The 27464-nt window shown below is 35.2% G+C and overlaps 1 protein-coding gene across 3 annotated transcripts in view; it reads left to right on the top strand.

Moving 5' to 3' along the window:
* Positions 1-27464, top strand: part of LOC123537234 (uncharacterized) — a 437951-nt gene that overhangs the window by 360969 nt on the left and 49518 nt on the right. For all 3 annotated transcript variants that reach the window (XM_053528446.1, XM_045320884.2, XM_045320885.2), the window contains exon 4: positions 18011-18104. In XM_053528446.1, coding sequence (XP_053384421.1) covers positions 18011-18104 — 94 coding nt within the window. The remainder of the gene's footprint in view (positions 1-18010; positions 18105-27464) is intronic.

Genomic DNA, 27464 nt, shown 5'->3' with positions numbered 1-27464 from the left:
TGTACATACAGGTTTAATAGTTACATCAGTATTTTGCTGTGTACATAAAGGTTTAATTGTTACTGCCGTAGTTTGTTGTGTACATACAGGTTTAATAGTTACAGCCGTATTTTGCTGTGTACATACAGGTTTAATAGTTAAGCAGTATTTTGCTGTGTACATACAGGTTTAATAGTTACAGCAGTATTTTGCTGTGTATATACAGTATTTTGCTGTGTACATACAGGTTTAATAGTTACAGCAGTATTTTGCTGTGTACATACAGGTTTAATAGTTACAGCAGTATTTTGCTGTGTACATACAGGTTTAATAGTTACAGCAGTGTTTTGCTCTGTACATACAGGTTTAATAGTTACATCAGTATTTTGCTGTGTACATACAGGTTTAATAGTTACATCAGTATTTTGCTCTGTACATAAAGGTTTAATAGTTACATCAGTATTTTGCTCTGTACATACAGGTTTAATAGTTACAGCCGTATTTTGCTGTGTACATACAGGTTTAATAGTTACATCAGTATTTTGCTGTGTACAAACAGGTTTAATAGTTACATCAGTATTTTGCTCTGTACATACAGGTTTAATAGTTGCATCAGTATTTTGCTCTGTACATACAGGTTTAATAGTTACAGCAGTATTTTGCTCTGTACATAAAGGTTTAATAGTTACAACAGTATTTGCTCTGTACATACAGATTTAATAGTTACAGCAGTATTTTGCTGTGTACATACAGGTTTAATAGTAACAGCAGTGTTTGCTCTGTACATAAAGGTTTAATAGTTACAGCAGTATTTTGCTCTGTACATAAAGGTTTAATAGTTACAGCAGTGATTTGCTCTGTACATAAACGTTGAATAGTTACAGCAATGTGTTGCTCAGTACATAAAGGTTTAATAGTTACAGCAGTGTTTTGCTCTGTACGTGCAGGTAGAATACATCCGTGTTTTGCTCCATACATTCACTAGGTATAATAGATACATCAGTGCTTTGCTCTTTACATGCAGGTATAATAGGTGCATCAGTGTTTTGCTCTGTACATGCAGGTATAATACGTACATCAGTGTTTTGCACTGCACATGCAGGTATAACAAGTGCATCAGTGTTTGCTCTGTACATGAAGGTATAATAGGTGCAACAGTGTTTTGCTCAGTGCATGCAGGTATAATAGGTGTCAGTGTGGTACAACGGTATTTTGCTTTTTACATGCAGGTATAATAGTTCAGGTATAATAGGTGCATCAGTATTTTGCTCTGTACATGCAGGTATAATAGGTGATCAATGTTTTGCTCTTTACATGCAGGTATAATAGGTACATCAGTGTTTTGCCCTGTACATGCAGGTATAATAGGTGCATCAGTATTTTGTTCTTCAGTGTTTTGCTCTGTACATGCAGGTATAGTAGGTACATCAGTGTTTTGCTCTGTACATGCAGGTATAATAGGTACTTTAGTGTTTTGCTCTGTACATGCAGGTATAGTAGGTACTTCAGCGTTTTGCTCTCTACATGCAGGTATAATAGGTGCATCAGTGTTTTGCTCTGTACATGCAGGTATAATAGGTGCATCAGTATTTTGCACTGTACATGCAGGTAGAATAGGTGCATCAGTATTTTGCTCTGTACATAAACATATAATAGGTGTGTCAGTGCTTTGCTCTGTACATGCAGGTATAGTAGGTACATCAGTGTTACTAAAAAGCTGGAAAGTTGCTGCAAGATTTCCACTGGGAGGATTTTATATGCATCATTAATTCATTTGTTTTTGCCAAGTTAAAACAGATAATTCAATTAACTTTTACATCTTAATTTTATCTAATCTGTATTCAATCAATACAGATGATGGATTTTAAAAGCTATTAATTGGACTGAGCAGTTTAACCTATTATTTAAAGATAAGTCAGTAACACTAGTTTAGATATTTTAAATGTATTTTAAGCTCACCTGTCAGTAGTGACAGGATGAGCTTTTGTGATGGCATTTTGTCAGTTGTCCGTCCATCGTCCGTTCACAATTTCTTGTGAACACGATAGAGACCACATTTTGCAATCAATTTTAATCAAACTAACACAAAACTTGTATTGGCATTATATCTCGGTGCCCAGATCCCATCATGGGTTCCAGAGTTATGGCCCCTTAAAGGGCCAAAATTTGCTATTTTTGGCTTGTGAACACGAAAGAGACCACATTTTGCAATCAACTTTAATCAAACTTGCACACAACTTGTATTGGCATAATATCTAAGTTTCTTTTGAAAACTGGCCAGATCCCATCATTGGTTCCAGAGTTATGGCCCCTTAAAGGCCAAAATTTGCTATTTTGGCTTTTGCAGCCATGTAGATACTTCATTTATGGTTTGATTTGATACAAACTTGCAAAATATCTTCAACAACAATAAATCTTGGATTCCATGATGAAACTGTCAGATCCAATCATAGGTTCCGGAGCTACGGACCCTGATTGAATTTGTTAATTTTTACCTTGTGAACACGATAGAAGATACATTTTATATTTGATTTTAACCACACCTACACACAACTTCAACAAGTCACAATAAGATCTCAGTTTCTTTCGAAAACCGGCTAGATTCCGTCATGGGTTCTGGAGTTGCTGCCCCTGAAAGAAGCAAAATTTTCTAGTTTGGCCCTTTCAGCCATATAGAGGTTTCATTTATGCTTTGATTTGATACAAACTTGCATAGAATGATTATCTTGATGATTTCTAGGCCTACATCGAAACTGGGTCATGTCGGGTCAAAAACAGGTCATCAGGTCAAATCAAAGGAAAAGCTTGTTAACAACATAGAGGGCACATTTATGACTATACTTTCATGTAACTTGGTCAGAATGTTTATCTTGATGATTTCCAGGCCAAATTCGAAACTGGCCCATATTGGGTCAAAAACTAGGTCACCTGGTCAAATCAAAGGAAAAGCTTGTTTACACTCTTGAAGCCACATTTATGACCCTATCTTCATGAAACTTGGTGAGAATGTTTATCTTGATGATTCCTAGGCTAATTTTGAAACTGGGTCATATGGGGTCAAAAACTAGGTCACCAGGTCAAATCAAAGGAAAAGCTTGTTAACTCTTGTTCATTTGATGTGCATGAAACTTAGTCAGAATGTTTGTGTGCAATAAATATTGGATGAATTTTTATCTGGGCCATGTAGGGTCAAAAACTAGGTCACCAGGTCAAATCAATGAATAAGCTTGTTAACACTCAAGAGGCCACTTTTTTGGTCCAGTCTTAATGAAAATTGGTCAGAATATTTGTCTCCATGAAATCACTAGGTAAAACATGTTTACACTTTTATTGTATGTTACTCGGGTGAGCGACTTAGGGCCATCTTGGCCCTCTTGTTTAAAAGTCATGTAAGAACCCTCTGTGACAGAGTGGTTCAGGTTATTCACATGATGTTGAGTCTCTTGCTCCAAACTGCTGTTGGCTCAAATCTTACTTGGGATGAAAACCTGTAAAGTGAGCTGATGGTTCTACCTTTGGGCCTCAGACTGTACCTGGAAGCTAGAAAGGGTCATCTGCCAACACTAAATTGCTATGTGATCTTAAAAAGATAAACAGAACAATCAACACTGCAGGAAGTAAAATTTCAAAATAGATGTATTGCCACATTTACACTGCCTGGGAAGCCTATTGTAGAGTTGCCTTCCTCAGGAGCCGGAGGTCATGGGCCAGCTCCCTGGCCATTTCATATCAAGGACATGAAAAATGGTACTAGTAGCTTCAGCATTAAGAGGATAGTACATTGACTGGTCAGCCTGGTGTCAGTATAATGTGATGTGGTATTCCAGTGTGGTGACATTACATGAAGTTCAAGGCATTGTGCCTGCTGCTGCAAGTAGAAAGCATTGCGTATATGACTGATATAGTTGAAAAAAGAATTATAAACTCAAAGACACACACACATTGCCACATTCACCAAAGATGTAAAGAAATATAATGAAATGTAATATGCTTGGAGACAGACACAAATTGAAGTGCCCCATGTAACTTTTTCTACAGATTTATAATCATGAGATACTGCATGAAGTCACATTGATTTACTTACAGGTTTTGCCAGTAGTCTGCCTGAAAGAAAGCTGTTATTCTTATGCCTTTAGTTCTTGTCTAGGTTTGAGAGAAATGAATGATAATTTGTTTACATTTTCCAACATTTCCTACTTTTTTACTTGAAACATATGAAGTACGGGTTTTAGCTCTCCTGAGCAATTCAGTTTTTTGTTACATATTATACTGGTTCACAAATATTTTAAATTTGGAATGCCATTTAGTAGCAGAACTAAAACTTGCAAATATTACCTGAAATTTTCTTTTTTTTTATTTTAATGACATTGATTTCACAATTAAAAAATATATATATTTATTTATGAAGCATAATTCCATTGGTACTTAGTGTGAACTTGGTTTGAAAAGTCACATTTGAACTATGCTGTGAAATCTGTTTGTTGAATGAAATTACCAGGCTCTAGATACATTTCTCTCCTTATTTACATAGTACTGTGGAAAAAGACCAACTGCTATACCACTTATTGGTTCTCTGATCAAACGAGTTATGTTTAATTTTCTGTTTTTCATTGATTTTATGCGGAGTTGCTCCACATAATAGTGTATTCTTCAAAAAAGATAAACAGACAACAAATAGTCTAACCAGTTTTATTTTCATGAAATTTTTTTCACTGCACTGCACTGCATTGAAATATAAAACTATAGATCTGTCCCTTGCATATTCATGTAATACCAGAACTGCCTCCTTTGCCAAATTCGCAAGTGGAAAAAAAACGCAGTTTCTGTACAGATTATAAGTGGAGGTACTTTGTCTTTTTCTGATCTCTTGCCATTTTTTCTGGCAGATTTATCACAAAGTGTTCACTTGTTGTATAATAGTTAACAGTTGGAAATAACATTTTTTATATCATTTAATAAGCAGCAGTACTGTGTATTCCTGTGTTATTATTACCTTGTGTAGGATTCGTTAATTATTAATTTGTGGATATAACTTAGTGTCTTTTTTTATGTTAATATAAGAATAAGTTCTATATTCCTTTGTAATGTCTAAGAGATATTTAATTCTGCAATTTTATGTTATCAATATAAAAAAAGTAATTGTGTAAAGAAAACAAAATAATGAGGAGAAAAATGATAGAAACTATTTTTATTTAGTCCATTAATTCCATGTAATACTATACAATGGTTGTTGTTAGAAAAAGTCTGACAGCTAAATGTTGCTGGGAAAACAAAAAAGATTGAAAATCAATTTTTAAAATGATGTTAAGATTTTATCATGTAGTGATATAAATGCTATGAAAACTATTGATCAAGTGTTGCAAGAAATTTCTGATTGCAATTTGAAAGTTTTAAAGTTCCGTGACATACAGCATTTTAGGAAACATGTATCAATTTTCCCCAGAAATATTTAATTATTCAATTGCATCGTTAGTGCTTTCCATTTAAAATAATGGTTCAAATGTGTTTTGTCATGTAATTGTTTTGTTAAGATATTCTGTTTGAGTCACGTTTTAAACTTCAGTCTGTTTGCTTATTTCTTAGCATAGCCTGTATTCCGAAACTGGTCAGTCCAAACTGGGTTTTCACAGTACCTTGAATTTTGTGTGTAATAAGTACAGGGTAGTGACCCAAGCTGGACTCAAACCTTTGCCCTCTTCATCCGTTACTCTCTCACTTCATTGTTGTTTTCATATTTGATTCCGTAATATTTCATAATGGAGAAAGTACAGAGAATATGAAAACAGAAGAAGAAAATTGTACTCTTAAGTGTATGGACTTCATTATTAGCCAGTCAGATTGATCATCCCTGCTTACCTAAGGCTTTTTGCCAAGCAAGAATAATGTTTACATGCCGATAAATCTTACCATAATGCTGTATGACATGCAATGGCTACATTGTCTGGCCACTCTTGGCAACTTTGATGTGTGTACCAGGAAACTGATTTAGTGTGAGCTTTTTGATCTATTTTTGATATGTTTATGCAGGCAAAGTTTGTTTTTTTGTAGATAAACTGTATCTCAGGCAGACACTGTATGGCAATATAGTATCGGTAAAGATAGAAGAACATTGGCAAAAGATTTTTTTTTAAAGAAAAAGAAACGGTTTCTTTACATGTATTGTTAATTTTCTAAAGAAAAAGTTCTATGTGAAAATACTGGTGTTTTAAAATACCTAGTTTGATTTTTCGTTTAGGAAAAAATAGGAATAACGAAGACTCACAGCCCATTGATATTTATTCATGTGGCCTTTGATTGTAGAATAAATCAAATAGTTATATGTATTAAAGCACTTATTGATGACCTCGTACACAGCACAAATTAGCTATTAATGTACACTTAAGATAAAATTATTAGCCATAGATTGTAGAAATGTGGAGAATGTTGTAAGTTATAGTTAAAAAATCAAACTGAAAATATAACAGTACATTACATGATATATATAGACTCATTGGAAATTACTTTTTCAAGTTCTCGTGGAATGATATTGTTCTCATGGATACACAGGAATTCATATATGCAAGAAGGTAGTGGAAATTATTATGTTTCTTGTATAGATTGATAGGGTTTCTTTCAATAATAAAGACTGATAACTTCAGTTTGGTTCGGTTTTGTTTGACAATTTGAAAAAAAAGAAGAAAATTATGCAAGTAGTGTACAGGTTAGAGACCACCAATTGTTTTCCCATAGACTTACATTGTAACATTATGGCGTGTACTGCCTTCCATACATCGAAACATGTATATCTAATTACAAGTTTTTCAAGAACTATCCTAGTTCTACCAAAATGTCGGACGAAAAACATATGAATAGTGATACTTTATTTAAGTAATTTTCGTGTGAATGAGATGACCCCCTGTTTACATCATTGACATGGCGGGAGAAATTCGTTTGATAAAACTTTTTTTCAATACACATAAAATGTAGCAAATTTTGTCAAAATGTATAATAAAATACTGTAAATGCAGTGAAAAAATATCAATTTTGAAAAAATAATCACTTCCTGGGTTTGTTTACATGACTGACCAATCAGAACGCACAGACGTTACCTTATTCCCAGGTATACACTTACCTCATTCCCAGTAAGTTCCCTGTACCTTTTTAGCTCGACTATTCGAAGAATAAGTAGAGCTATCCTACTCACCACGGCGTCGGCGTCGGTGTCGGCGTCGGCGTCACACCCTGGTTAAGATTTTCGTACCAGTCCACATTTTGACAATGTCTTTTGAGATAAAGCTTTGAAACTTTCAACACTTGTTTACCATCACCATGTCCAGTTGTAGGCAAGAGTACATAACTCTGTCAAGCATTTTGACTGAATTATGGCCCCTTTTGACTTAGAAATCTTGGTTAAGTTTTTCGTACCAGTTCATATTTTGACAAAGTCTTTTGAGATAAAGCCTTGAAACTTTCAACACTTGTTTACCATCACCATGTCCAGTTGTAGGCAAGAGTACAGAACTCCATCAAGCATTTTGGTTGAATTATGGCCCCTTTTTGACTTAGAAATCTTGGTTAAGTTTTTCGTACCAGTCCACATTTTGACAAAGTCTTTTGAGATAAAGCTTTGAAACTTTCAACACTTGTTTACCATCACAATGTCCAGTTGTAGGCAAGAGTACATAACTCCATCAAGCATTTTGACTGAATTATGGCCCCTTTTGACTTAGAAATCTTGGTTAAGTTTTTCGTACCAGTTTATATTTTATGTAAAGTGTTTGACATATGGCTTTGAAACTTTTATATCTTGTTCAGTATAATAGTCTCTATCAATAGGCAAGAGTACATAACTCTCTCATCTTTTTTGGCTGAATTATGGCCCTTTCTGAACTTGGAAATTGGTTCTGTTTTGTATATGTCCATGTTTTGTCAAGACTATTTGACATAGGGCTTTTAAACTTTAAACACTTGTTTATCATTATAATTTCCATCTTTAGGCAAGAGTACATAACTCTGACAACTATTTTGACTGAATTATGGCCCTTTTTGGACTTTAAAATTTGTTCAGTTTTTCTTACAAGTCAGCGTTTTGTCAAAACTATTTGAACTGTGGCTTTGAAACTTTTAACACTAGTTTATCAACATGATTTCCATCTGTAGGCAAGAGTACATAACTCTGTCAACTATTTTGACTGAATTATGGCCCTTTTTGGACTTGGTAATTAGTTAAATTTTTCATATAAGTCCATGTTTTGCCTATCATATAACTTAACATATTTGCCATCATGGTCACACATTGCCATTTAGTGCAAGACTAATCAAAATCCACAAATACAGGAACATTTTTTGTTTAATCCATTTTTTTGTTTAGTCTAAAAATCTATGGAAATATTTTGACCCCATTCTTCAATCAATTCTTCGAATAGTCGAGCGCGCTGTCATCCGACAGCTCTTGTTGAATTGGTGGTCTCTGACCTACAGTATAACTTTTTAACTCCTTTGCAAAAAAGAGCAACCATTATGAGTTTTATCATTTACAACAATTGACATCATTGCCAAACCAATGTCTACAATCTGAACCATCATCAGTTATAGTCATAATGACTAACCATGATGATATGGAGATGATTAACTAAACCATGGTCAGTGTCTGTAGTCAGTGATATTATGGTTGACATGGGGGTTAGGTGACAAGTCTGACCATGGTTAGGTTGAGATTGAATAACTAAACAGTGGTTGACCATGGTCATACCATGGATTGATATTTATAGGGTTTCCATGGTTTAATGATTGTAGACCAGGTTCACATTTTGCTTCTACAATAATTGTTATACCCGGACAAATGAAGTTTGGGGGGTAAATAGGAGTGAGCTTGTCGGTCGTTCGGTACGTTGGTTTTCATGGTTTCCGGACAATAACTCATGAAAGACTTGACAGAATTATATAATTGTTGGTACACATGTGTAACATCATAAAATACAGGTCAAGTTTGACTTCAAGCTCATTAGGTCAAAGGTCAAAGTCACAATGAGTTTAATCATTTTAGCAAAAGTGTAAAATTGATTAATATATATATATACAGTCTAACCTGTACTAAGTGTCACCTCCGTTGAGCGGTCATTTTATGACGCCCCCGACGGATTTTCCTCTATTTCATCACTTTATTCAGTGGTCACTTCCTGTCCGCGGCCAGCGGCCACCAAAATTGCCTCCCGACAGCTGTATTTGACCCCTTTCAGCGGCCATGTTTCTCCCAAAACCAATTATTTTTAGGCAATAATCGCCGAGAATACCCGATTTTTGAGACACACGTGATTGCTAAGTTTCACGTGACTTCACCACAAGAACGACAAAATGACATGAGCTTCTTGAAAAAAACATATACTGGCTGCACCTCCGATCAATGGTCACCTTGCTTAAGCGGCCAAATTGTCTGCTTCCCCTGGCTGGCTGCTTGGGACAGGTTAGACTGTACATTGTCAAAAGTATGTTATTTAATATAAGACCTGTTGTATTATATTTGTTAAAGTTTTTTCATTAACACTAATGTATTATTGTATATTTAGCAAAATTCATTAGAAATGCAAGTTTGAAACATTATTATAACCTCCCTTTGTCTGCCTTGTTTGTACAGCAAAGATAGATTTGAAACAAATGAATTGGAAGCTACACAGAGTTTTGAAACCTGCATTTTGGTACATTTTATTGTTAATATATTATGATATCTATCAAATGCAAATGTAAAACTAGAAAATATATTGAAATAAAAAGAAATACTTAACTTTTTAAGTAATTTCATATTAAGGGAACACAGGGAGGGATAACTAAAAACTTTTATAAAACTTGATAAAGCATTATATTTTTAAAAGGGGTGTGTAATTGAGGTATTTTTAGCTCACCTGTCACAAAGTGACAAGGTGAGCTTTTGTGATTGCGCGGTGTCCATCGTCCGTCGTGCGTCCGTGCGTCCGTAAACTTTTGCTTGTGACCACTCTAGAGGTCACATTTTTCATGGGATCTTTATGAAAGTTGGTCAGAATGTTCATCTTGATGATATCTAGGTCAAGTCAAAACTGGGTCACGTGCCATCAAAAACTAGGTCAGAAGGTCTAAAAATAGAAAAACCTTGTGACCTCTCTAGAGGCCATATATTTCACAAGATCTTCATGAAAATTGGTCAGAATGTTCACCTTGATGATATCTAGGTCAAGTTCGAAACTGGGTCATGTGGGGTCAAAAACTAGGTCAGTAGGTCTAAAAATAGAAAAACCTTGTGACCTCTCTAGAGGCCATATTTTTCATGAGATCTTCATGAATAGTGGTCAGAATGTTTATCTTGATGATATCTAGGTCAAGTTCGAAACTGGGTCACGTAGGATCAAAAACTAGGTCATTAGGTCTAAAAATAGAAAAACCTTGTGACCTCTCTAGAGGCCATATTTGTCAATGCATCTTCATGAAAATTGGTCAGAATGTTCATCTTGATGATATCTAGGTCAAGTTCGAAACTGGGTCACGTGGGGTTAAAAACTAGGTCAGTAGATCTAAAAATAGAAAAACCTTGTGACCTCTCTAGAGGCCATATTTTTCATGAGATCTTCATGAAAATTGGTCAGAATGTTCATCTTGATGATATCTAGGTCAAGTTCGAAACTGGGTCACGTGGGGTTAAAAACTAGGTCAGTAGATCTAAAAATAGAAAAACCTTGTGACCTCTCTAGAGGCCATATTTTTCATGAGATCTTCATGAATATTGGTCAGAATTTTTTATCTTGATGATATCTAGGTCACATGTGCTCAAAAACTAGGTCATTATGTCAAATAATAGAAATAACGATGTCATACTCAGTTGAACACTGGGTCATGTGGAGATAGGTGAGCGATTCAGGACCATCATGGTCCTCTTGTTACAGTAAGTTCTCAGACTATAATGTAGTAAAATGTTGCAGACATTATATATTGTGATTATTTTAACTACCTATAATTTAAGATTTTGATTTATCTGAGTAAGCAGTGCAAGGTTTAAGGTCAATGAAATATAACATTTTAAGAATGGATTTTAAAATTGTTGACTCATTGCTTTATTATGCAAGGTTATGCAGTACCTGTAACTGGGGGTAAATATGTGGCTTGCAAAAATGTTGCATTATTAGACTGAGATGTACAAATAACTGTACTGGTGCCTGATGAGTATAGGGTAGTGACCTGAGCTGGGCTTAAACCTGTGACTTTCCTACCAGCTTCTCATTGCTTTGTCATCTGAAGTATACCAACATGATGACAGTAAATGCATTTTAAAAGTGAACAGCTAGATTTCATTATCTCTGGTCAGATTGCTCTTTCTTGCTTACATCAGGTTTTTGGGGGCATTGCCCCCAGATTTAACAAACCGTCTTTCAATTTTCTTGTCGAGCTTATGACCAACCTGACAACACACAGAAAACAAGTACCAAACATAACTTTCATATTGCATTTTGCAATTATATTTTTGATCCAGATATGGTTAAATAGATCTACACATTTTATATTAACAACAGTATGTGAAGAAAACTAAACTGCATTATAAATATAAATTATAATAGATCTTTTTAAGCGTAAGAATAATAAAGACGCTTGATTTGATCACGTGATCGATTCTGAAACCGACACTTGTTTTGATCATGTGACCTATTCTGAAATCCAATAACTAGTTTCGTATACGCTCAAAAAATGTGTTCATGATTCTGCGTGAAAATAGCAACTACAAAGGAATTGCAACGCCACTGATAAGCCGATAGATTATTGATTTTTTCATCGCCGTGCCTCGACACTGTTGTGGATGTGTATTATGGAGAAACTTTATCAGTTTGCGGCGATCAGTACCGTTTATCAGTAGGCGAATCTATAAATATGCGGCAACATACTATAGATCCCGATTCGCCATCTGTTAAAATATCTTTTCTGTGCAGGTGTTATTTCTAAAATATTATTTCAGAACATACAGTGCTTAAATGAAATACTTTTCGCATGTCTAAGAAAATAATTTCAAGAAATATGTTATTTATAAAAATTAATACTATATAAAATAATAATAATAATAAAAAATAAATAAAAAAACAGTGTTTTACTCGTTATTCGTGACTGTATATTATGTATAATCATATATTTTGATCTCGAAATCAGCTGTAAATCGTTAATCAAAATGTCTTGTCCACAGAAGTTGCATAAAAAATGAATTGAATTTCAAATAGCTACTAAAATTTAATACACAATTGCACAGTGCATATCCATATCGGCGGACTCTTTGCGAAATATGCTTTATCGGCGGTTTCTTGCGTCGGCACCGGCGATTCTTTGCTATAAACAGGTTCATAATGCAGAGAGCCTGCCTGTGCATAAAAAAAAAACAACAACAAAAAAAACTGGTATGCAGAGAGACCGCCGGTGCCACAACAAAACCGAAAGTAAGTGGTTTTGAAAAAAATCCATTTACATTTCGGCCTATTTATCTTTATTATTTGGAAGAATATTGATAAATGAATACAAATAGTGCGCTTGATATGTATGATATCAAAGCAAAAACTGGTTAAAGACTGTGGAAAAAGTCGGGCTAGTGTTCCATGTCAGTACACCATCAACAAATTTCATCGAGTTGCGAGCAAAATTGCTGATAATTAAAAAGTAAACACTATAAAACATAGAAAAGACAATCTTATGTTACGTGCGCCACTTATTTTTGAGCAGCATACCTATGATCATGGATGGCAGCTCGATTTTTCGCCTCCCATACCAACCTGGACACTGTTTATAGCAAAAAATAGCCGGTGCCGACGCAAAGAAACCGCCGATATAGCAGATTTGGCAAAGAGAAGAGTGCGTCGATATGGATATGTACTGTTAATTGGAGAGAGCATCCTGAATATACATGTCATCTAGGGAAGGTTTGAATCCATGGAGATGTTGTCAAAAGTTATGGCATCAGAATTTTGTGGGCATGCAGTAATTTCAATAGCAACCATCACGCCACCGCAAATCAGGGGAGATATTTTTTTTACTTTTTCCTGAAATCCGACCTCACTATAGGGCCAATAGAAACGCGCTTATTCTGGAAAAGTACAGCATATCCCAAACTGAACATGTGCCCGATTCTTTAGTCTAAAGATCAGAACATTATGTATATGACGTGTTTAACATATAATGTTCGGGAAATCCTTGAAAAAGGACCGAAGAAAAAATTCATTCCCAGATTTTTATATTAAAGAAAAAACGCCATATACGCTGATCAAACTGGTATTTATCTGCAGGAAAATTATCGTTTAACGTAAAAGGTGCACTAAATACTGTTATAATTGCGGGTACATACACGTATTTCATCATTTTTCAGACCGAGTAATTTTTTGCTATGGGAGGTAATCCACCATTCCGCGATGATAACTTGCCGCAGGTGCCCGTTATATTTTGGCCTCATTTTCTTGGTAATTATCCCTGCAGATGTACATTTATGTTACCAGTTTAATGTATTTCATCTATCTGAGGGTGCAAATGGTTTCTGATGGTGATATTCGAAGGCAGAACCACCAGAAATCTTGTTCTTTTTCCATGGGCGTTTCGTATCCTAATTTACTCGAACCTAAGTGTTTACGCCAGTTCGGTAGGTTCATTCATATGACGAATCACGGTTTTCATAGTGTTTTATGTATTTCTTATATTATGATATTGATAGTTTGAAATACAGGTGTATATTAAATAACCTAAAATTGAAACAGACAATGTTATTTTGATCAACAAACATAACAAACAATATGAATAATAATATCATCATATATCATGTATGTTTTTAAGAAAACAGTTACTGAATTTTAGCAATAGTTGGAATGGAAAAAAGGTAGATCTATAAAACTTTTTTTTACAGGTGTTTGTGTGTTAACTAATGATGACTCCTTATTAAAATGATGCTGATTTGTAACAAAAAACATTCCTGACTTTTTTAATTGATAAGTATTGTACACAGTAGAAAACATAGCCTAGATTTTTTCAATGTCAGTTCAAGGAAATCCTGTTCCTGTAAATATTCACATATTGGAATATTTTGACTTTCTTTCCAAACTTTCATAAAGTGTTACAAAGTTTGCCTGTTTCTGTTAGACTGTCAAGAACACATGATGTCAGGACATAGAGTGCAAACAGAAGTATTGAAGAAATTGAAATACATTGTATAGCTTTATCTTTTTCATTTTATCAAACCTGGCAATGAAAAGTTTTTGTTTGTCGATGAACAACTGCTATTGAACAAGACTAGATTTTTTATCTTTACCTTTTGAACAAAATATAGAAGTGTATTGGACACAAAGTTAATAAATTTTATTGTTGTGCACTGTTAAAGTTGTGACCACTCCATTTCTTGCCACACATAAGTGCATTACATAATGCCTGCATGTACTTCCCTGACATGAATGGGTTACATCAAGTCTTGAAACTGCAAAGCATTGCCCCCATCAGTCCTCTCAGTACTTTGATTTATTGTTTACAGGAGGATAAGGCCTACAATAATGCTGTATGGCATGCAACACTTACATTGTCTAGCCATTATTCTTCACTTTGATGTGTCTACCAGGAAGAGAAAGCTTTTTTATCTATTTTTGATATCTAAATGCAGGCAAAATTGGTTTTATCTAGTTAAAAGTTTCAGTCCAGCATTGTGACATTATTTCTAAGAAACAGAATCAGTAAAGATAAAAAACAAAATTAATGGCAAAATACAATTGGTTTTTCAAGAAAGAAGAAAATGGTTGAAAGTTACTAAGGAATAATAAATCTGCCCATTGTTCATATGGCCTTTGATTATATCATATTATATTGTTATATATATTAAAGTACATTGAAGATAAAAGTATCATAGCCATAGATTTTGGAAGCTTGGTTCATACTGAAAATATAAAATACATTACATGACTGTGATATAATAAAATATAATATATCAGTTGGAAATTACTTCTAAAGTTGTTGTAGGATAATAAATTGTTTCAATATTTGTAAGTCATGGATACACAGGATTTCCTACATTTAAGAAGGTAGTTGAAATTATTTCATTTCGTGTTTGACTATCTCAGTATAACACTAACATATATAGAGATTAAAAACTCAGTCCCTGGCTGAGGATAGAGAAATTCACCATACACCTTTCTTGAGGTGAAGTTATTAGTTGCTTAATTGATAAACAACACCTTGTGCTATAATGGTATTGATATAAAATCATAGGGAAGCCATCAGGCTAAACTTCTACAACATAAACTTTTGAAAAAAGAAGACAATAGTTTTACCTGTTAAAGGACATGAAAGTTTTTGAAAAAAATTATCACAAAAAATACAGTATATACAAATGTAATTATAAAAATGGTGCATAGACATTATGTATACAATCATATATAAAAATTCTATTATAATTATGCATTTATACATTATATCCAGTATAATAATAGTGGTTACAGATTAATGACATCATCAACAAATCATGATTAAATGTCTCATGATGTGATGATTGTAAATTTGTTAATGAATGCTGCTAATCCAAAAGTCTACTTTATACATGCATAAATCATTTAATACTGTACAACAATGTTTATGTTCTTAATTACAAAATACTTGTCTGTGGAATAAGTCTAACTTAATGACATCAAGTACAACATTAGAAATCAGTGTTAGATTGAGAAAGAATTTCAAAGTTTCGACAGTAATAGCTAGTAGCATGGGTGTTAATATCTGTTATGCTTGCTTAAAACCACAGCAAATGAAAAATGGTAAAGAAACAGTTACTGGAAAGTTTTGTGTCAAAGTCAGCTAGTTAGACTCATTGATTTTTTAGCTTGCCTGAGCACCTTGAGCTATTGTAATTACAATGTCTTCTTCATGAACAATGTAACTGTTTACACCCTAGGGTCACTATTTTAGTCCAAGACATCACAATTTTAGTCCAATTGTAAGAAAACTTGGTCAGAGTTAATTACCCTCAATAAAATCTCAGACATAGTGACAAATCATCTGGGGTTAGAAACTAGGTCAATAGGTCAGTGAAGAGGAAAATGTTGTTGAAACACATTTTCAACCTCATCTTTATGAAACTTGTCAGAATGTTTTTCTCTAATATTGAAATCTAGGATAATTGTGAAACTGGATTTCCTGGGGTCAAATACTTTGTCACTACTAGGTCGAATTATAGAAAAACCTAGATAACACTCCGTTACAGGTCACATTCTCTGTTTGATCTTCTTTAAACTTTGTCAGAATGTTTAATTGTCTTCATAAAATCTATTTAGAGTTTAAAACTGATTACCCTGAATCAAAAACTAGTTCAGTAGGTCAAATTATAGAAAACCTTGTTAACACTGTAGAGGCCACAATTGATTGTTTGATTGTCATGTTTGATTGTCAAAAGTATTTGATCATCATAAAACTTGGTCAGAATATTTGTCTCTTTGAAGTCTAAGTCAGGTTCAAAACTGAGTTATGCAAGGTCTGCAACTAGGTGACTAGGTCAAATCATAGAAAAATCTTCAGGCCACATTTTCTACTTCTTTACAATAATTGTTTTTAGATTCATTGCAAATGACAATTTAATACAAACTGCATACTGGATACCAATAAAAGAAATCATTAAGTCAATGAAAATCTTATTTATTTATTTATTTATTTAAGGGTTGGACATTATTGCAAATAAACATCAAAACATACATTTTTTACAGTTCTAGAACTATCGAGAAGTGTAACTCTTTCCTGGAATTCTTTGCCAGTTTCTAAGGCATTATTTCAATAAAAAGACAATTCTTTAATAGCATAACAAACATGTTTTATCTGCAGCTCAATTTCATTCTTTAAATATGATTTGGATTCTGTTCTATTTCATGTGTAACCCTGTGCCTTAGCCTTGATAAACGGAAAATAGTAGTCTGTCTATATTCACAGAATTTAAACCGCCTCTGTAGCCTAGTGGTAGAGCCTCCGCTTCGAGTGCGGGAGGTCGTGGGTTCGATCCCTGGCCGCGTCATACCAAAGACGTAAAAAATGGTACTGGTAGCTCCCTCGCTTGGCACTCAGCATTAAGAGGATAGGACTGGTCTGCCCGGTGTCAGTATAATGTGACTGGGTGGGGTATCATGCCACGTGTGTACGGTGTGATATTCCAGTGAGACAGCACTATAAAGTTGGGCATTGTGCTCACTGCTACAAGTAGACACCGTTGTTTATATGACTGAAAAATTGTTGAAAAAGACGTTAAACCTTAAACCCGCACACACACACACACACACACACACACACACACAATATTGGGTGTTTTGTATCAGTGTGAATGCTTCTTAAGAATTCCAGTATATTAATCAGTACTAAAATAAATTAAGACAAAAGGTAGTACCTTTTTGAAATGTAACATTTCTTAGAGAAATATTCCAATCAAGCTAGCAGACAACTGTTTTGTACCTGTTTTGTACCTGTATACCTGGTTAAACACATTAACTGCAGGTGTTTGGCTTATCAAAAAATGTTCATAAAGCTTCTTTTCTTTGAATTGTTTCTATTCTGCCATTAAACCAAATTCTACCTATAAGCAAAAAGCTCTTAGAATGTAGTAAGATATGTGCCAAGTTTCTATAGCATCTTTAAAATTCCAGAAAAAAAATCAAGAAATTTGATACCATTCAATGTTTTCTTTGAATTAGACCTCCCCATAATTATCTTGTTTTGCTTACATGAAAGTCAGAGATGTTGAACTCCAGTATGCTTCATGTTGCTGTTGTGTCAGTGTGCTTTAGACTGGATCTCAAATAACAATGACTCTTCTTACAGAAAATATGTTACTACACTTATATACAAATATTTTACTACACTCAGATAGCTCCTTGCAGGTCAGACCAGTTGTGCTGCCTCAGATACCACAGTCACAAACAACCCTGGCAGGAATTCCAACTACGGTTACCAGTCTGACACTAACATGACTTGTGTCATTCTGCCTAAGAGATTGAACATGATCTAGATTTTGCACATATAAAATTTTTAATGTAGTTTGTTTGTATATTTCCAGAAAGCACAGTAGTGGAGATTTACACAGTAGACTGAAGACAAGAAAACTTCTAGGTGTTGGTGAAACAGATGATGGGGATGTTCATAGATCAAAGGTAAAGGAAAAACTTTTTTCAGTACACATACACCTAAGCACATTGTGAATATATGTTTGAAATGCCTGAAAAAGTAATGTGTATGCTAAAAAGGGTATGATACTCATACCTGTAAAGACACACACATTGCGCATGTGTGTGTGTCTTGACAAGTATGAGTATCATAGGTATAATACAGCTTTACATTCACCTGTGCAATGTGTAATTTCTGCCCATGTATAAATGTCACAAAAAGTAAACCTGGAGGGAGAGGATTCAAAACCAGGTCAATTTTGTGTTGAAAAAAAACTAAATTTTCCATGTGTGGGTGTCTCCGGCTTCTTGGAAGTTTCGCCTCCAGACATTCCATGAGGTGCAACAGCCCCTTCAAACCCCGATTACACTCATGGCCTTTGTAGAGCCTTGACAGCTATGGATACTTTGATTTTACTCATTTGTGTATTAGCAGTGGGGTTGTGATTTATGCATGTTAGAACAGTTTTAGTAATGTGTTCACAGATATTTATCATACCCCTGATGTTTCAGCTTAGAGCACTTGTAAGTCAGTCTGTCTGTCTGTCACACGCACGAAGTCTAATCCTGCAATAACTTTTAAACTAAGATACATTGTTATGAAACTAGGTACATGCATAGATGGTAATGAGGAGAATATGCACCTCCATTCATTTTGTTGCTGAAATGACAAATGAGCCGTGCCATGGGAAAACCAACATTGTGGGTTTGCAACCAGCATGGATCCAGACCAGCCTGCGCATCCGCGCAGTCTGGTCAGGATCCATGCTGTTCACTTTTAAAGCCTATTGGAATTGGAGAAACTGTTAGCGAACAGCATGGATCCTGACCAGACTGCGCGGATGCGCAGGCTGGTCTGGATCCATGCTGGTCGCAAACCCACTATGTTGGTTTTCTCATGGCACGGCTCAAATGTGTTTGCTATGACAACAAAGAGTCTATATAGTGGCAAAGTGGGATCAGGTATACACAAGATTTTTTCATGAAACCTGTTACATAGATTGAAAATGTGGAGAGCATGCAAATTTTATTTCTATTTTTGTCTGTCCATTTGACATCACAAAGTTAATGGTGGATTCTGCGAATGAAAGAGTTTTGTCTAGCATGTATGCAGTGAGCTCAACATAGTCATCAAAATGGCTGTTCGTTTTATGTGCATTAGTGCTTCTATCCAGTTTAGTCTGGACAAGAACTTGATCCTTTCATTATGCCCCTTTTGGGACATAACTTACTAACTATTCAAGGTACTGACTTCAAACTTGGCATTTAGGTAGTTGAGATGAGATCTTGTGCACAGTGTATAAACTTGGTAAATTAAGGTCAAATGTCAAGATCACAAATTGATTCAAATCTGTCCTCTGTATTTTGTGTCCAGAGCACAACTACAAAACTATTTAAGGTATTGGCTCTAAATTGGAATACAGGTGGGTGGGGATTACGTGATTTGAAGGGTGCAAGAATCCACATTACTCCACAACGTACCCCCTATCCCTTCATTTACCCTTCCCAACCTCCTCCCCCCTACCACAAAAAGACAAAAACAGAGAACAGACAAAATCACTTTTATTGTTCCTTCTCTTGTCGTCGTTACCTTTTATATAGCTTTTTGTATATTGGTACAGCAAAAAGATTTGCCTGTTAAAGTAAAGGGTCACAGGCATTTTAGGCTTAAACCAGCTGTAATGTTGCGATGCAAGGAGTCTTTTTAGCTCACCTGAGCACAAAACCTCTTAACATAAAAATTTCTGTGAAGAATGAAATCGCAACATCTAGTATTAGAAGCCATGAAAGACAATCTTTTCTTTGGCCACACAAAAATATCTTCTCACATGGCATGACAAAACCCGAATTAGTGTGTCTCAGGAATCAACTATGTCACATGGCACTTTAGGACCAATATTAAGGTGTTTCTAAGGAACCAACTGTGTCACATGGCACCTTAATTAGGACCAATATTAAGGTGTTTTTAAGGAAACAACTGCTGTTTCTTAGGAATTGCACCACAGAACCAATATAATTGAATGTTCCTCAAGAGTCAATTCTCGCAATGATTCAAACTTTTTCCTGGAACTTTAAAAAACTGAAATGATTGTTTTATTGGCTGTTCCTTTGGGAACAAGAAAGGTGCCTTAATTTAAGGGAATGATTGCCTGTTTTACACTTAACTAGACAGTTTATGTACAAGACATGCTTTATACCCATATATGGCATTTCTGCTTCCCATCAGAGCTTTAAAATGATTCAGTGTAAAATGTTTTCTTCAGCCTTTTGGGTATAACTTCATAAGCTACACGAGCAATTGCTGTTAATGGAGGCAACTAACTTCTAATAACTGTCAGAGAAAATTCTACCAAAACATCTCTACATGTTTTAGGATATTTTAGTACAAATTTATGGTAGGTCTTGAAAAGAGAAGTGACATTGATGCACTAGAGACGGGAATAAATTGGTCGAGAGAGTCATACCTCAATTTAACAGTCCTTGAATTTGTTGCTAATCCTTGTAAATTTCTTGAATATGTCTAAAACCTTAAAAAACCTAAAATGGTACTTGAATTTTTAAATAACTGCTTCAATTTCATGAATATCTCCTTGAAAAAATGTTCCATTAACCACTTGCTTTACAGAAAAATAAATTTGCAGCCATACTTGGTAACTTTTTGTATTATTTTTACATTTTGAAGAAATCAATGAATAAAATCCACAAAACATATTTAGAAGTAAGATTTCAAGATATGGTTTTGAAAAATGTAGTTATTGGAAAAGTGCAGTCCTTGAAAGGAACTTAAATTTTGTATCAGATGTTCTATATAAACCATGTATACAAACCTTACAATTGCATTTAAGTGATTTTTGTCGAGCCCACTTGCGGTCAGATTTAATAATGACTTTGTCTGGAGCATTTCTTCTTCATGCATGGAGGTATTTTGATGTAACTTGGCACAATTGTTAACCATCATGAAAGTGTCATGCGCAAGAACCAGGTCCCTTAGGTCTAAGGTCAAAGTCACACTTGGAGGTCAAAGGATACAAGAATGACAACTTTGTCCGGAGCATTGCTTCGTGCATGGAGGGATTTTGATATAACTTGGCACAAATGTTCACCACCATGAGACAGAGTGTCCTGCACAAGAACCAGGTCCCTAGGTCTAGGTCAAGGTCACACTTAGAGGTCAAAGGTCAGATACAAGAATGACTTTGTCCGGAGCATTTCTTTTTCATGCATAGTGGGATTTTGATGTAACTTGGCACAGTTGTTCACCATCATGAGACAGAGTATTATGTGCAAGAACCTAGAATTACTTCCCTTTGTTGTTACTATAAATAGTTTATATTGTAACTTTTTTGCAATGTTCTTATGATATGTCAGCTGTGGTATCTGTATATTTTATTATGAAAAATGTTTCCACAAGTCTATTTTTATTACAAAATAGATATATACAAAAACACAAATAATACATATCCTTGGTGACTTTGAAAATGGCAATATTCATACAAGCTACACATTAAGAAAACAACAGTATACTGAGATGATGAGGTATAAACCAGTTCAGAATAGTTCATTTGTGAGTGTGTACAAAAAATAAAAAAATTGTATCCTTTTGGACGTTTTATTTTTATTTATTTGGTCGACTGCTCAAAATTGGGATTTTTATTTTTATTTTTATTTGTCCCCCCGACCCAGTTTTTTTAAAAAATCTCCCATAAACCAGAAAATAAAAAAATGCTGGCCATAGTGGAGCGCACAGTCTTACAGACAGCTCTTGTTTATAACTGGTCGTAGGGAAAAATCAAGACCACTTTTCTGTAGTACAACATGCAAGTTACATCCAATTTTGAGGTGTATTTTGATCTCTACTGGTAAGGATTTTTATGTGGACTTAGAAGTTGTTTTTTAGCTCATCCGATTTTTTTGAAAAAAAATGATGAGTTATTGTCATCACTTGGTCGGTTGTCGGTTGTCGGTTGTCGGCGTCTGCGTCGGCGTTGCCTGGTTAAGTTTTATGTTTAGGTCAGCTTTTCTCCTAAACTATCAAAGCTATTGCTTTGAAACTTGGAATACTTATTTACCATCATAAGCTGACCCTATATAGCAAGAAACATAACTCCATCTTGCAGATCTTCCAGATTTATGGCCCCTTTTGTACTTAGAAAATATAAGATTTCTTGGTCAAGTTTTATGTTTAGGTCAACTTTTTCTCTTAAACTATCAAAGCTATTGCTTTGAAACTTGCAACACTTGTTCACCATCATAAGCTGACCCTGTACAGCAAGTAACATAACTCCATCCTGCTTTTTGCAATAATTATTGCCCCTTTTGGACTTAGAAAATCATTTTCTTGGTTGAGTATTATGTTTAAGTCAACTTTTCTCATAATCTATCAAAGCTGTTGCTTTAAAACTTGCAACAGTTTTTCACCATCATAAGTGGACACTGTACATCAAGAAACATAACTCTATCCTGCTTTTTGCAAGAATGATGGCCCTTTTTAGACTTAGAAAATCATGGGAAGGACAATATTTCTATTATACAAAAAAAATCAGATGAGCGTCAGCACCCGCAAGGCGGTGCTCTTGTTTTAAGTTTTACTTCCCTTTGTTGTTACTATAAATAACTTATATTGTAACTTTTTGCAATCTTTCTTTTATTTGGCATAAATGTTTGCCTCAGTGAGAGAGAGTGTCATGTACAATGCCCAGTCCTTTTGACAGCTGGTTGGCTCGACATGTTGCCCTTGGCATCTAGTTGTAGGCAGAAAATGCTGCTTCAATGGTGAAAACTTAATCCTGTTTGGTTGGGGATACCAGTTCACTGAATTTGCTTGTTGTCCATTTACATCCTCTGAATGCAGCAGGTCTAAGGCACAGCTTTTATTAGCTCACCTGTCACGAAGTGACAAGGTGAGCTTTTGTGATCGCGTGGCGTCCGTCGTCCGTCGTCCGTCCGTCCGTAAACTTTTGCTTGTGACCACTCTAGAGGTCACATTTTTCATGGGATCTTTATGAAAGTTGGTCAGAATGTTCATCTTGATGATATCTAGGTCAAGTTCGAAACTGGGTCAGGTACGGTCAAAAACTAGGTCAGTAGATCTAAAAATAGAAAAACCTTGTGACCTCTCTAGAGGCCATATTTTTCATGAGATCTTCATGAAAATTAGTCAGAATGTTCACCTTGATGATATCTAGGTCAGGTTCGAAACTGGGTCACGTGGGGTCAAAAACTAGGTCAGTAGGTCTAAAAATAGAAAAACATTGTGACCTCTCTAGAGGCCATATTTTTCATGAGATCTTCATGAATGTTGGTCAGAATGTTCACCTTGATGATACCTAGGTCAAGTTCGTAACTGGGTCACGTGGGGTCAAAAACTAGGTCACTAGGTCTAAAAATAGATAAACCTTGTGACCTCTCTAGAGACCATATTTTTCATGAGATCTTGATGAATATTGGTCAGAATGTTCACCTTGATGATACCTAGGTCAAGTTCGAAACTGGCTCACGTGGGGTCAAAAACTAGGTCAGCAGGTCTAAAAATAGAAAAACCTTGTGACCTCTCTAGAGGCCATATTTCTCAATGGATCTTCATGAAAAAATGGTCAGAATGTTCACCTTGATGATATCTAGGTCAAGTTTGAAACTGGGTCACATACGGTAAAAAACTAGGTCAGTAGGTCTGAAAATAGAAAAACTTTGTGACCTCTCTAGAGGCCATATTTTTCATGGGATCTTTATGAAAATTGGTCAGAATGTTCATCTTGATGATATCTAGGTCAAGTCCGAAACTGGGTCACGTGCGGTCAATAACTATGTCAGTAGATCTAAAAATAGAAAAACCTTGTGACCTCTTTAGAGGCCATATTTTTCAAGAGATCTTCATGAAAATTGGTCAGAATGTTGACCTTGATGATATGTAGGTCAAGTTCGAAACTGGGTTACGTGCGGTCAAAAACTAGGTCAGTAGGTCTAAAAATAGAAAAATCTTGTGATGTCTCTAGAGGCCATATTTCTCAATGGATCTTCATGAAAATTGGTGAGAATGTTCAGCTTGATGATATCTAGGTCAAGTTCGTAACTGGGTCATGTGCGGTCAAAAACTAGGTCAGTAGGTCGAAAAATAGAAAAACCTTGTGACCTCTCTAGAGGCCATATTTTTCACGAGATCTTCATGAAAATTGGTGAGAATGTTCACCTTGATGATATCTAGGTCAAGTTTAAAGGTGGGTCACATGCCTTCAAAAACTAGGTCATTATGTCAAATAATAGAAAAACCTTGTGACCTCTCTAGAGGTCATATTTTTCAATGGATCTTCATGAAAATTGGTCAGAATTTTTTATCTTGATGATATCTGGGTCACATGTGCTCAAAAACTAGGTCACTATGTCAAATAATAGAAATAACTAGGTCATACTCAGTTCAACACTGGGTCATGTGGGGATAGGTGAGCGATTCAGGACCATCATGGTCCTCTTGTTAATATTGTATTTAAAATATAGTCCTTACATTAAAGAATCTGTCTGTAAACAACATAAAAGACATCTTACTTGCCAGGGATGGACAATTAGGTCTAAACACATATATTTTCAGGCAAAAAAGGAAACAATTTCTGCATAAGTACTGCTTTAAGGAGGGTGAGAGTGTATTTTTGCAGGAGTTTATTACAGTATCTTAGGTAGAACAGGTGCATACTTTGTAAACAACATCTCAATTGTACCTAATAAGAACTTTGTATTAGTATATAAGATAGAACAGTAAATATTGTTTCAGCAGATAGGGGATTATACAGTATTGATACAGGGTATCCATTGACAGATGGTCACTTGTCGCTCACTGCTATGGGTTTGACACCACTCTTGCAGTGTACATTATGTCAGATAATCCATTTAGCTTAGAAAAACTCCCTCCGTATATATATTATTTTATGTGGGTAAGCTAAAATAATCCATCATACTTAAAAAACCTTTTAGAAGTGTGTTAGTGACAGGGTGAGCTTTTGTATCATATCGCCCTTTGTCCGTCGTCTGTCATACGTCATCCGTCCATCCATAATTTCTTGTGAACATGATAAAGACCACTGTTACGATGATTTTGCAATCAGTTTTAATCAAACTTGCATAAAACTTGTACTGGCATAATATCTCGGTCGCTTTCGAAAACTAGCCAGATCCCATCATTGGCTCCAGAGTTATGGCCCCTTAAAGGGCCAAATTTTGATATTTTGGCTTTTGCAGCCATATAGAGACTTCATTTATGTAACAATAAATCTTGGATTCCATGATGAATCTGTCACATCCAGTCATAGGTTCCGGAGTTACAGCCCCAGATTGACACCTGAAAGAGCCAAAATTTGTTAACTTTTACCTTGTGAACACGATAGAAGTGACATTTTATATTTGACTTTAACCACACTTGCACAAAATTTAAGTCACAATAAGATCTTGATACCTTTCGAAAAACTGCTAGATTCCATCATGGGTTCTAGAGTTACTGACCCTGAAAGGGGCAAAATTTACTATTTTGGCCCTTTCAGCCCTATATAGGTTTCATTTATGCTTTGATTTGATACAAACTTGCACAGAATGTTTATCTTGATGATCTGTAGGCCTGGATTTAAACTGGGTCATGTTGAGTCAGAAACTAGGTCATCAGGTCAAATCAGAGGAAAAGCTTGTTAACAACCTAGAGGCCACATTTATGACCCTATCTTCATGACACTTGGTCAGAATGTTTATCTTGATGATTCCTAGGCAAGTTCGAATTTGGGTCATGTGGGGTCAAAAACTAGGTCACCCGGACAAATCAAAGGAAAAGCTTGTTAACACTGTTGTTCATTTGATGTGCATGAAACTTGGTCAGAATGTTTGTTTTCATGAAATATCACATGAACTTTTATCTGGGGCATGTTGGGTCAAAAACTAGGTAACCAGGTTAAATCAAAGAATAAGCTTGTTTACACCCTAGGGGGCACATGTTTGATTCTATCTTCATAAAACTTGGTCAGAGCGTTTGTTATCATGAAGTCTTGGATGATTTCAAATCTGGGTCAAGTGGGGTCAAAAACTAGGTCACCCAGTCAAATCAAAGGAATAGCTCTAGAGGCCACTATTTTGCTCCAATCTTCCTGAAACTTTGTCAGAATGTTTGTTTTCATGAAATTTTAAACAATTTCGATTCTGGGTCATGCGGGTTAAAAAACTAGGTTACTAGGTCAAATCAAAAGAAAATGCTTGTTTAAGCTCGCACAGGCCACATGTTTTGGTTTGGTCCAATCTTAATGAAAATTGGTCAGAATATTTGACTTTGTGAAATCACTAGGTAAAACATGTACACACTGATATGTAGTGTTACTTAGGTGAGCAACCTAGGGCCATCTTGGCCCTCTTGTTATTTTCTTGTGAATGAGTTAAGATGGTCTAGCTGGCTTAGAAACCCCACTTTGAGTGTACATTATACACATTTTACACGAGAATACGATGTTCAGAGGACAGCAACATATTAATTGTTCGTTTTCGTGTTGGCGGGTATGAATATGTTGTATTGGCACCCTTTATTTACAGTGCTGTTCAGTTGTAGAGACTATTGCCTGCCGATATGAAAACACAACAAATCCTTATTGGTCGAGTTTTTGTGTTTTCACCCCGCCAACTTGAAAACATGACAAATATTTTATATTATATCGAGTTTTCATGTTTTCATTTTGGCATCTTCCATTAGACATGCGCACAACAATTACACATATGAAAGACGTGCAATTAAGAGATCTGGACTGATTATATATATATAGGCAATAAAGTGCACAGTAAGAAAATGGCTCACCTAGTGCTCTCTGTTTGCTTATTTGGGTAGTTAATGGCAAATGACTTGAGTATACAGTGATAATGCTAAAAATATCTCCCAGTAGAGCTCTTCTTCTTCAAGTAAAAAAGCTGGGATCCTCTAGCTCTGTGGGCTGTTCAGAATGTATTGACTGCCGTTTAGATTTGAAATCATAATTTTCAAATTCTTAACATTTTACATATCTATCCACATGGTTGGAACTTCTTTTCTTAATGCTTTAGTAATACAGCCTTAAATACATCTGCTAGGTTAGTATGACTATGTGATAATGCAAAAAGATTGTTTGATGAAGGAGATAGAACTACTTTGTTGTACTTAAATTAAAAATGTTAGGCAGTGTCTGATTTTTGAAGCTTGCTATTACATTCTGTTAGCACTGAGGTGGACTATAAATCTCGATTCGCAGTGTCACTTTCCTTTGAAATGGTTTATGACCTGTTACAAATGTTGTTTGATTATTTCTAAAGAATGAAATATATATATAGATTTATTTCTCACTAAACGTTGAATTCAGG

Source organism: Mercenaria mercenaria, chromosome 17, assembly GCF_021730395.1.
Source record: "Mercenaria mercenaria strain notata chromosome 17, MADL_Memer_1, whole genome shotgun sequence".
Classification (NCBI taxonomy): Eukaryota; Metazoa; Mollusca; class Bivalvia; order Venerida; family Veneridae; genus Mercenaria; species Mercenaria mercenaria.
This window is presented reverse-complemented; position numbering and strand designations above follow the sequence as displayed.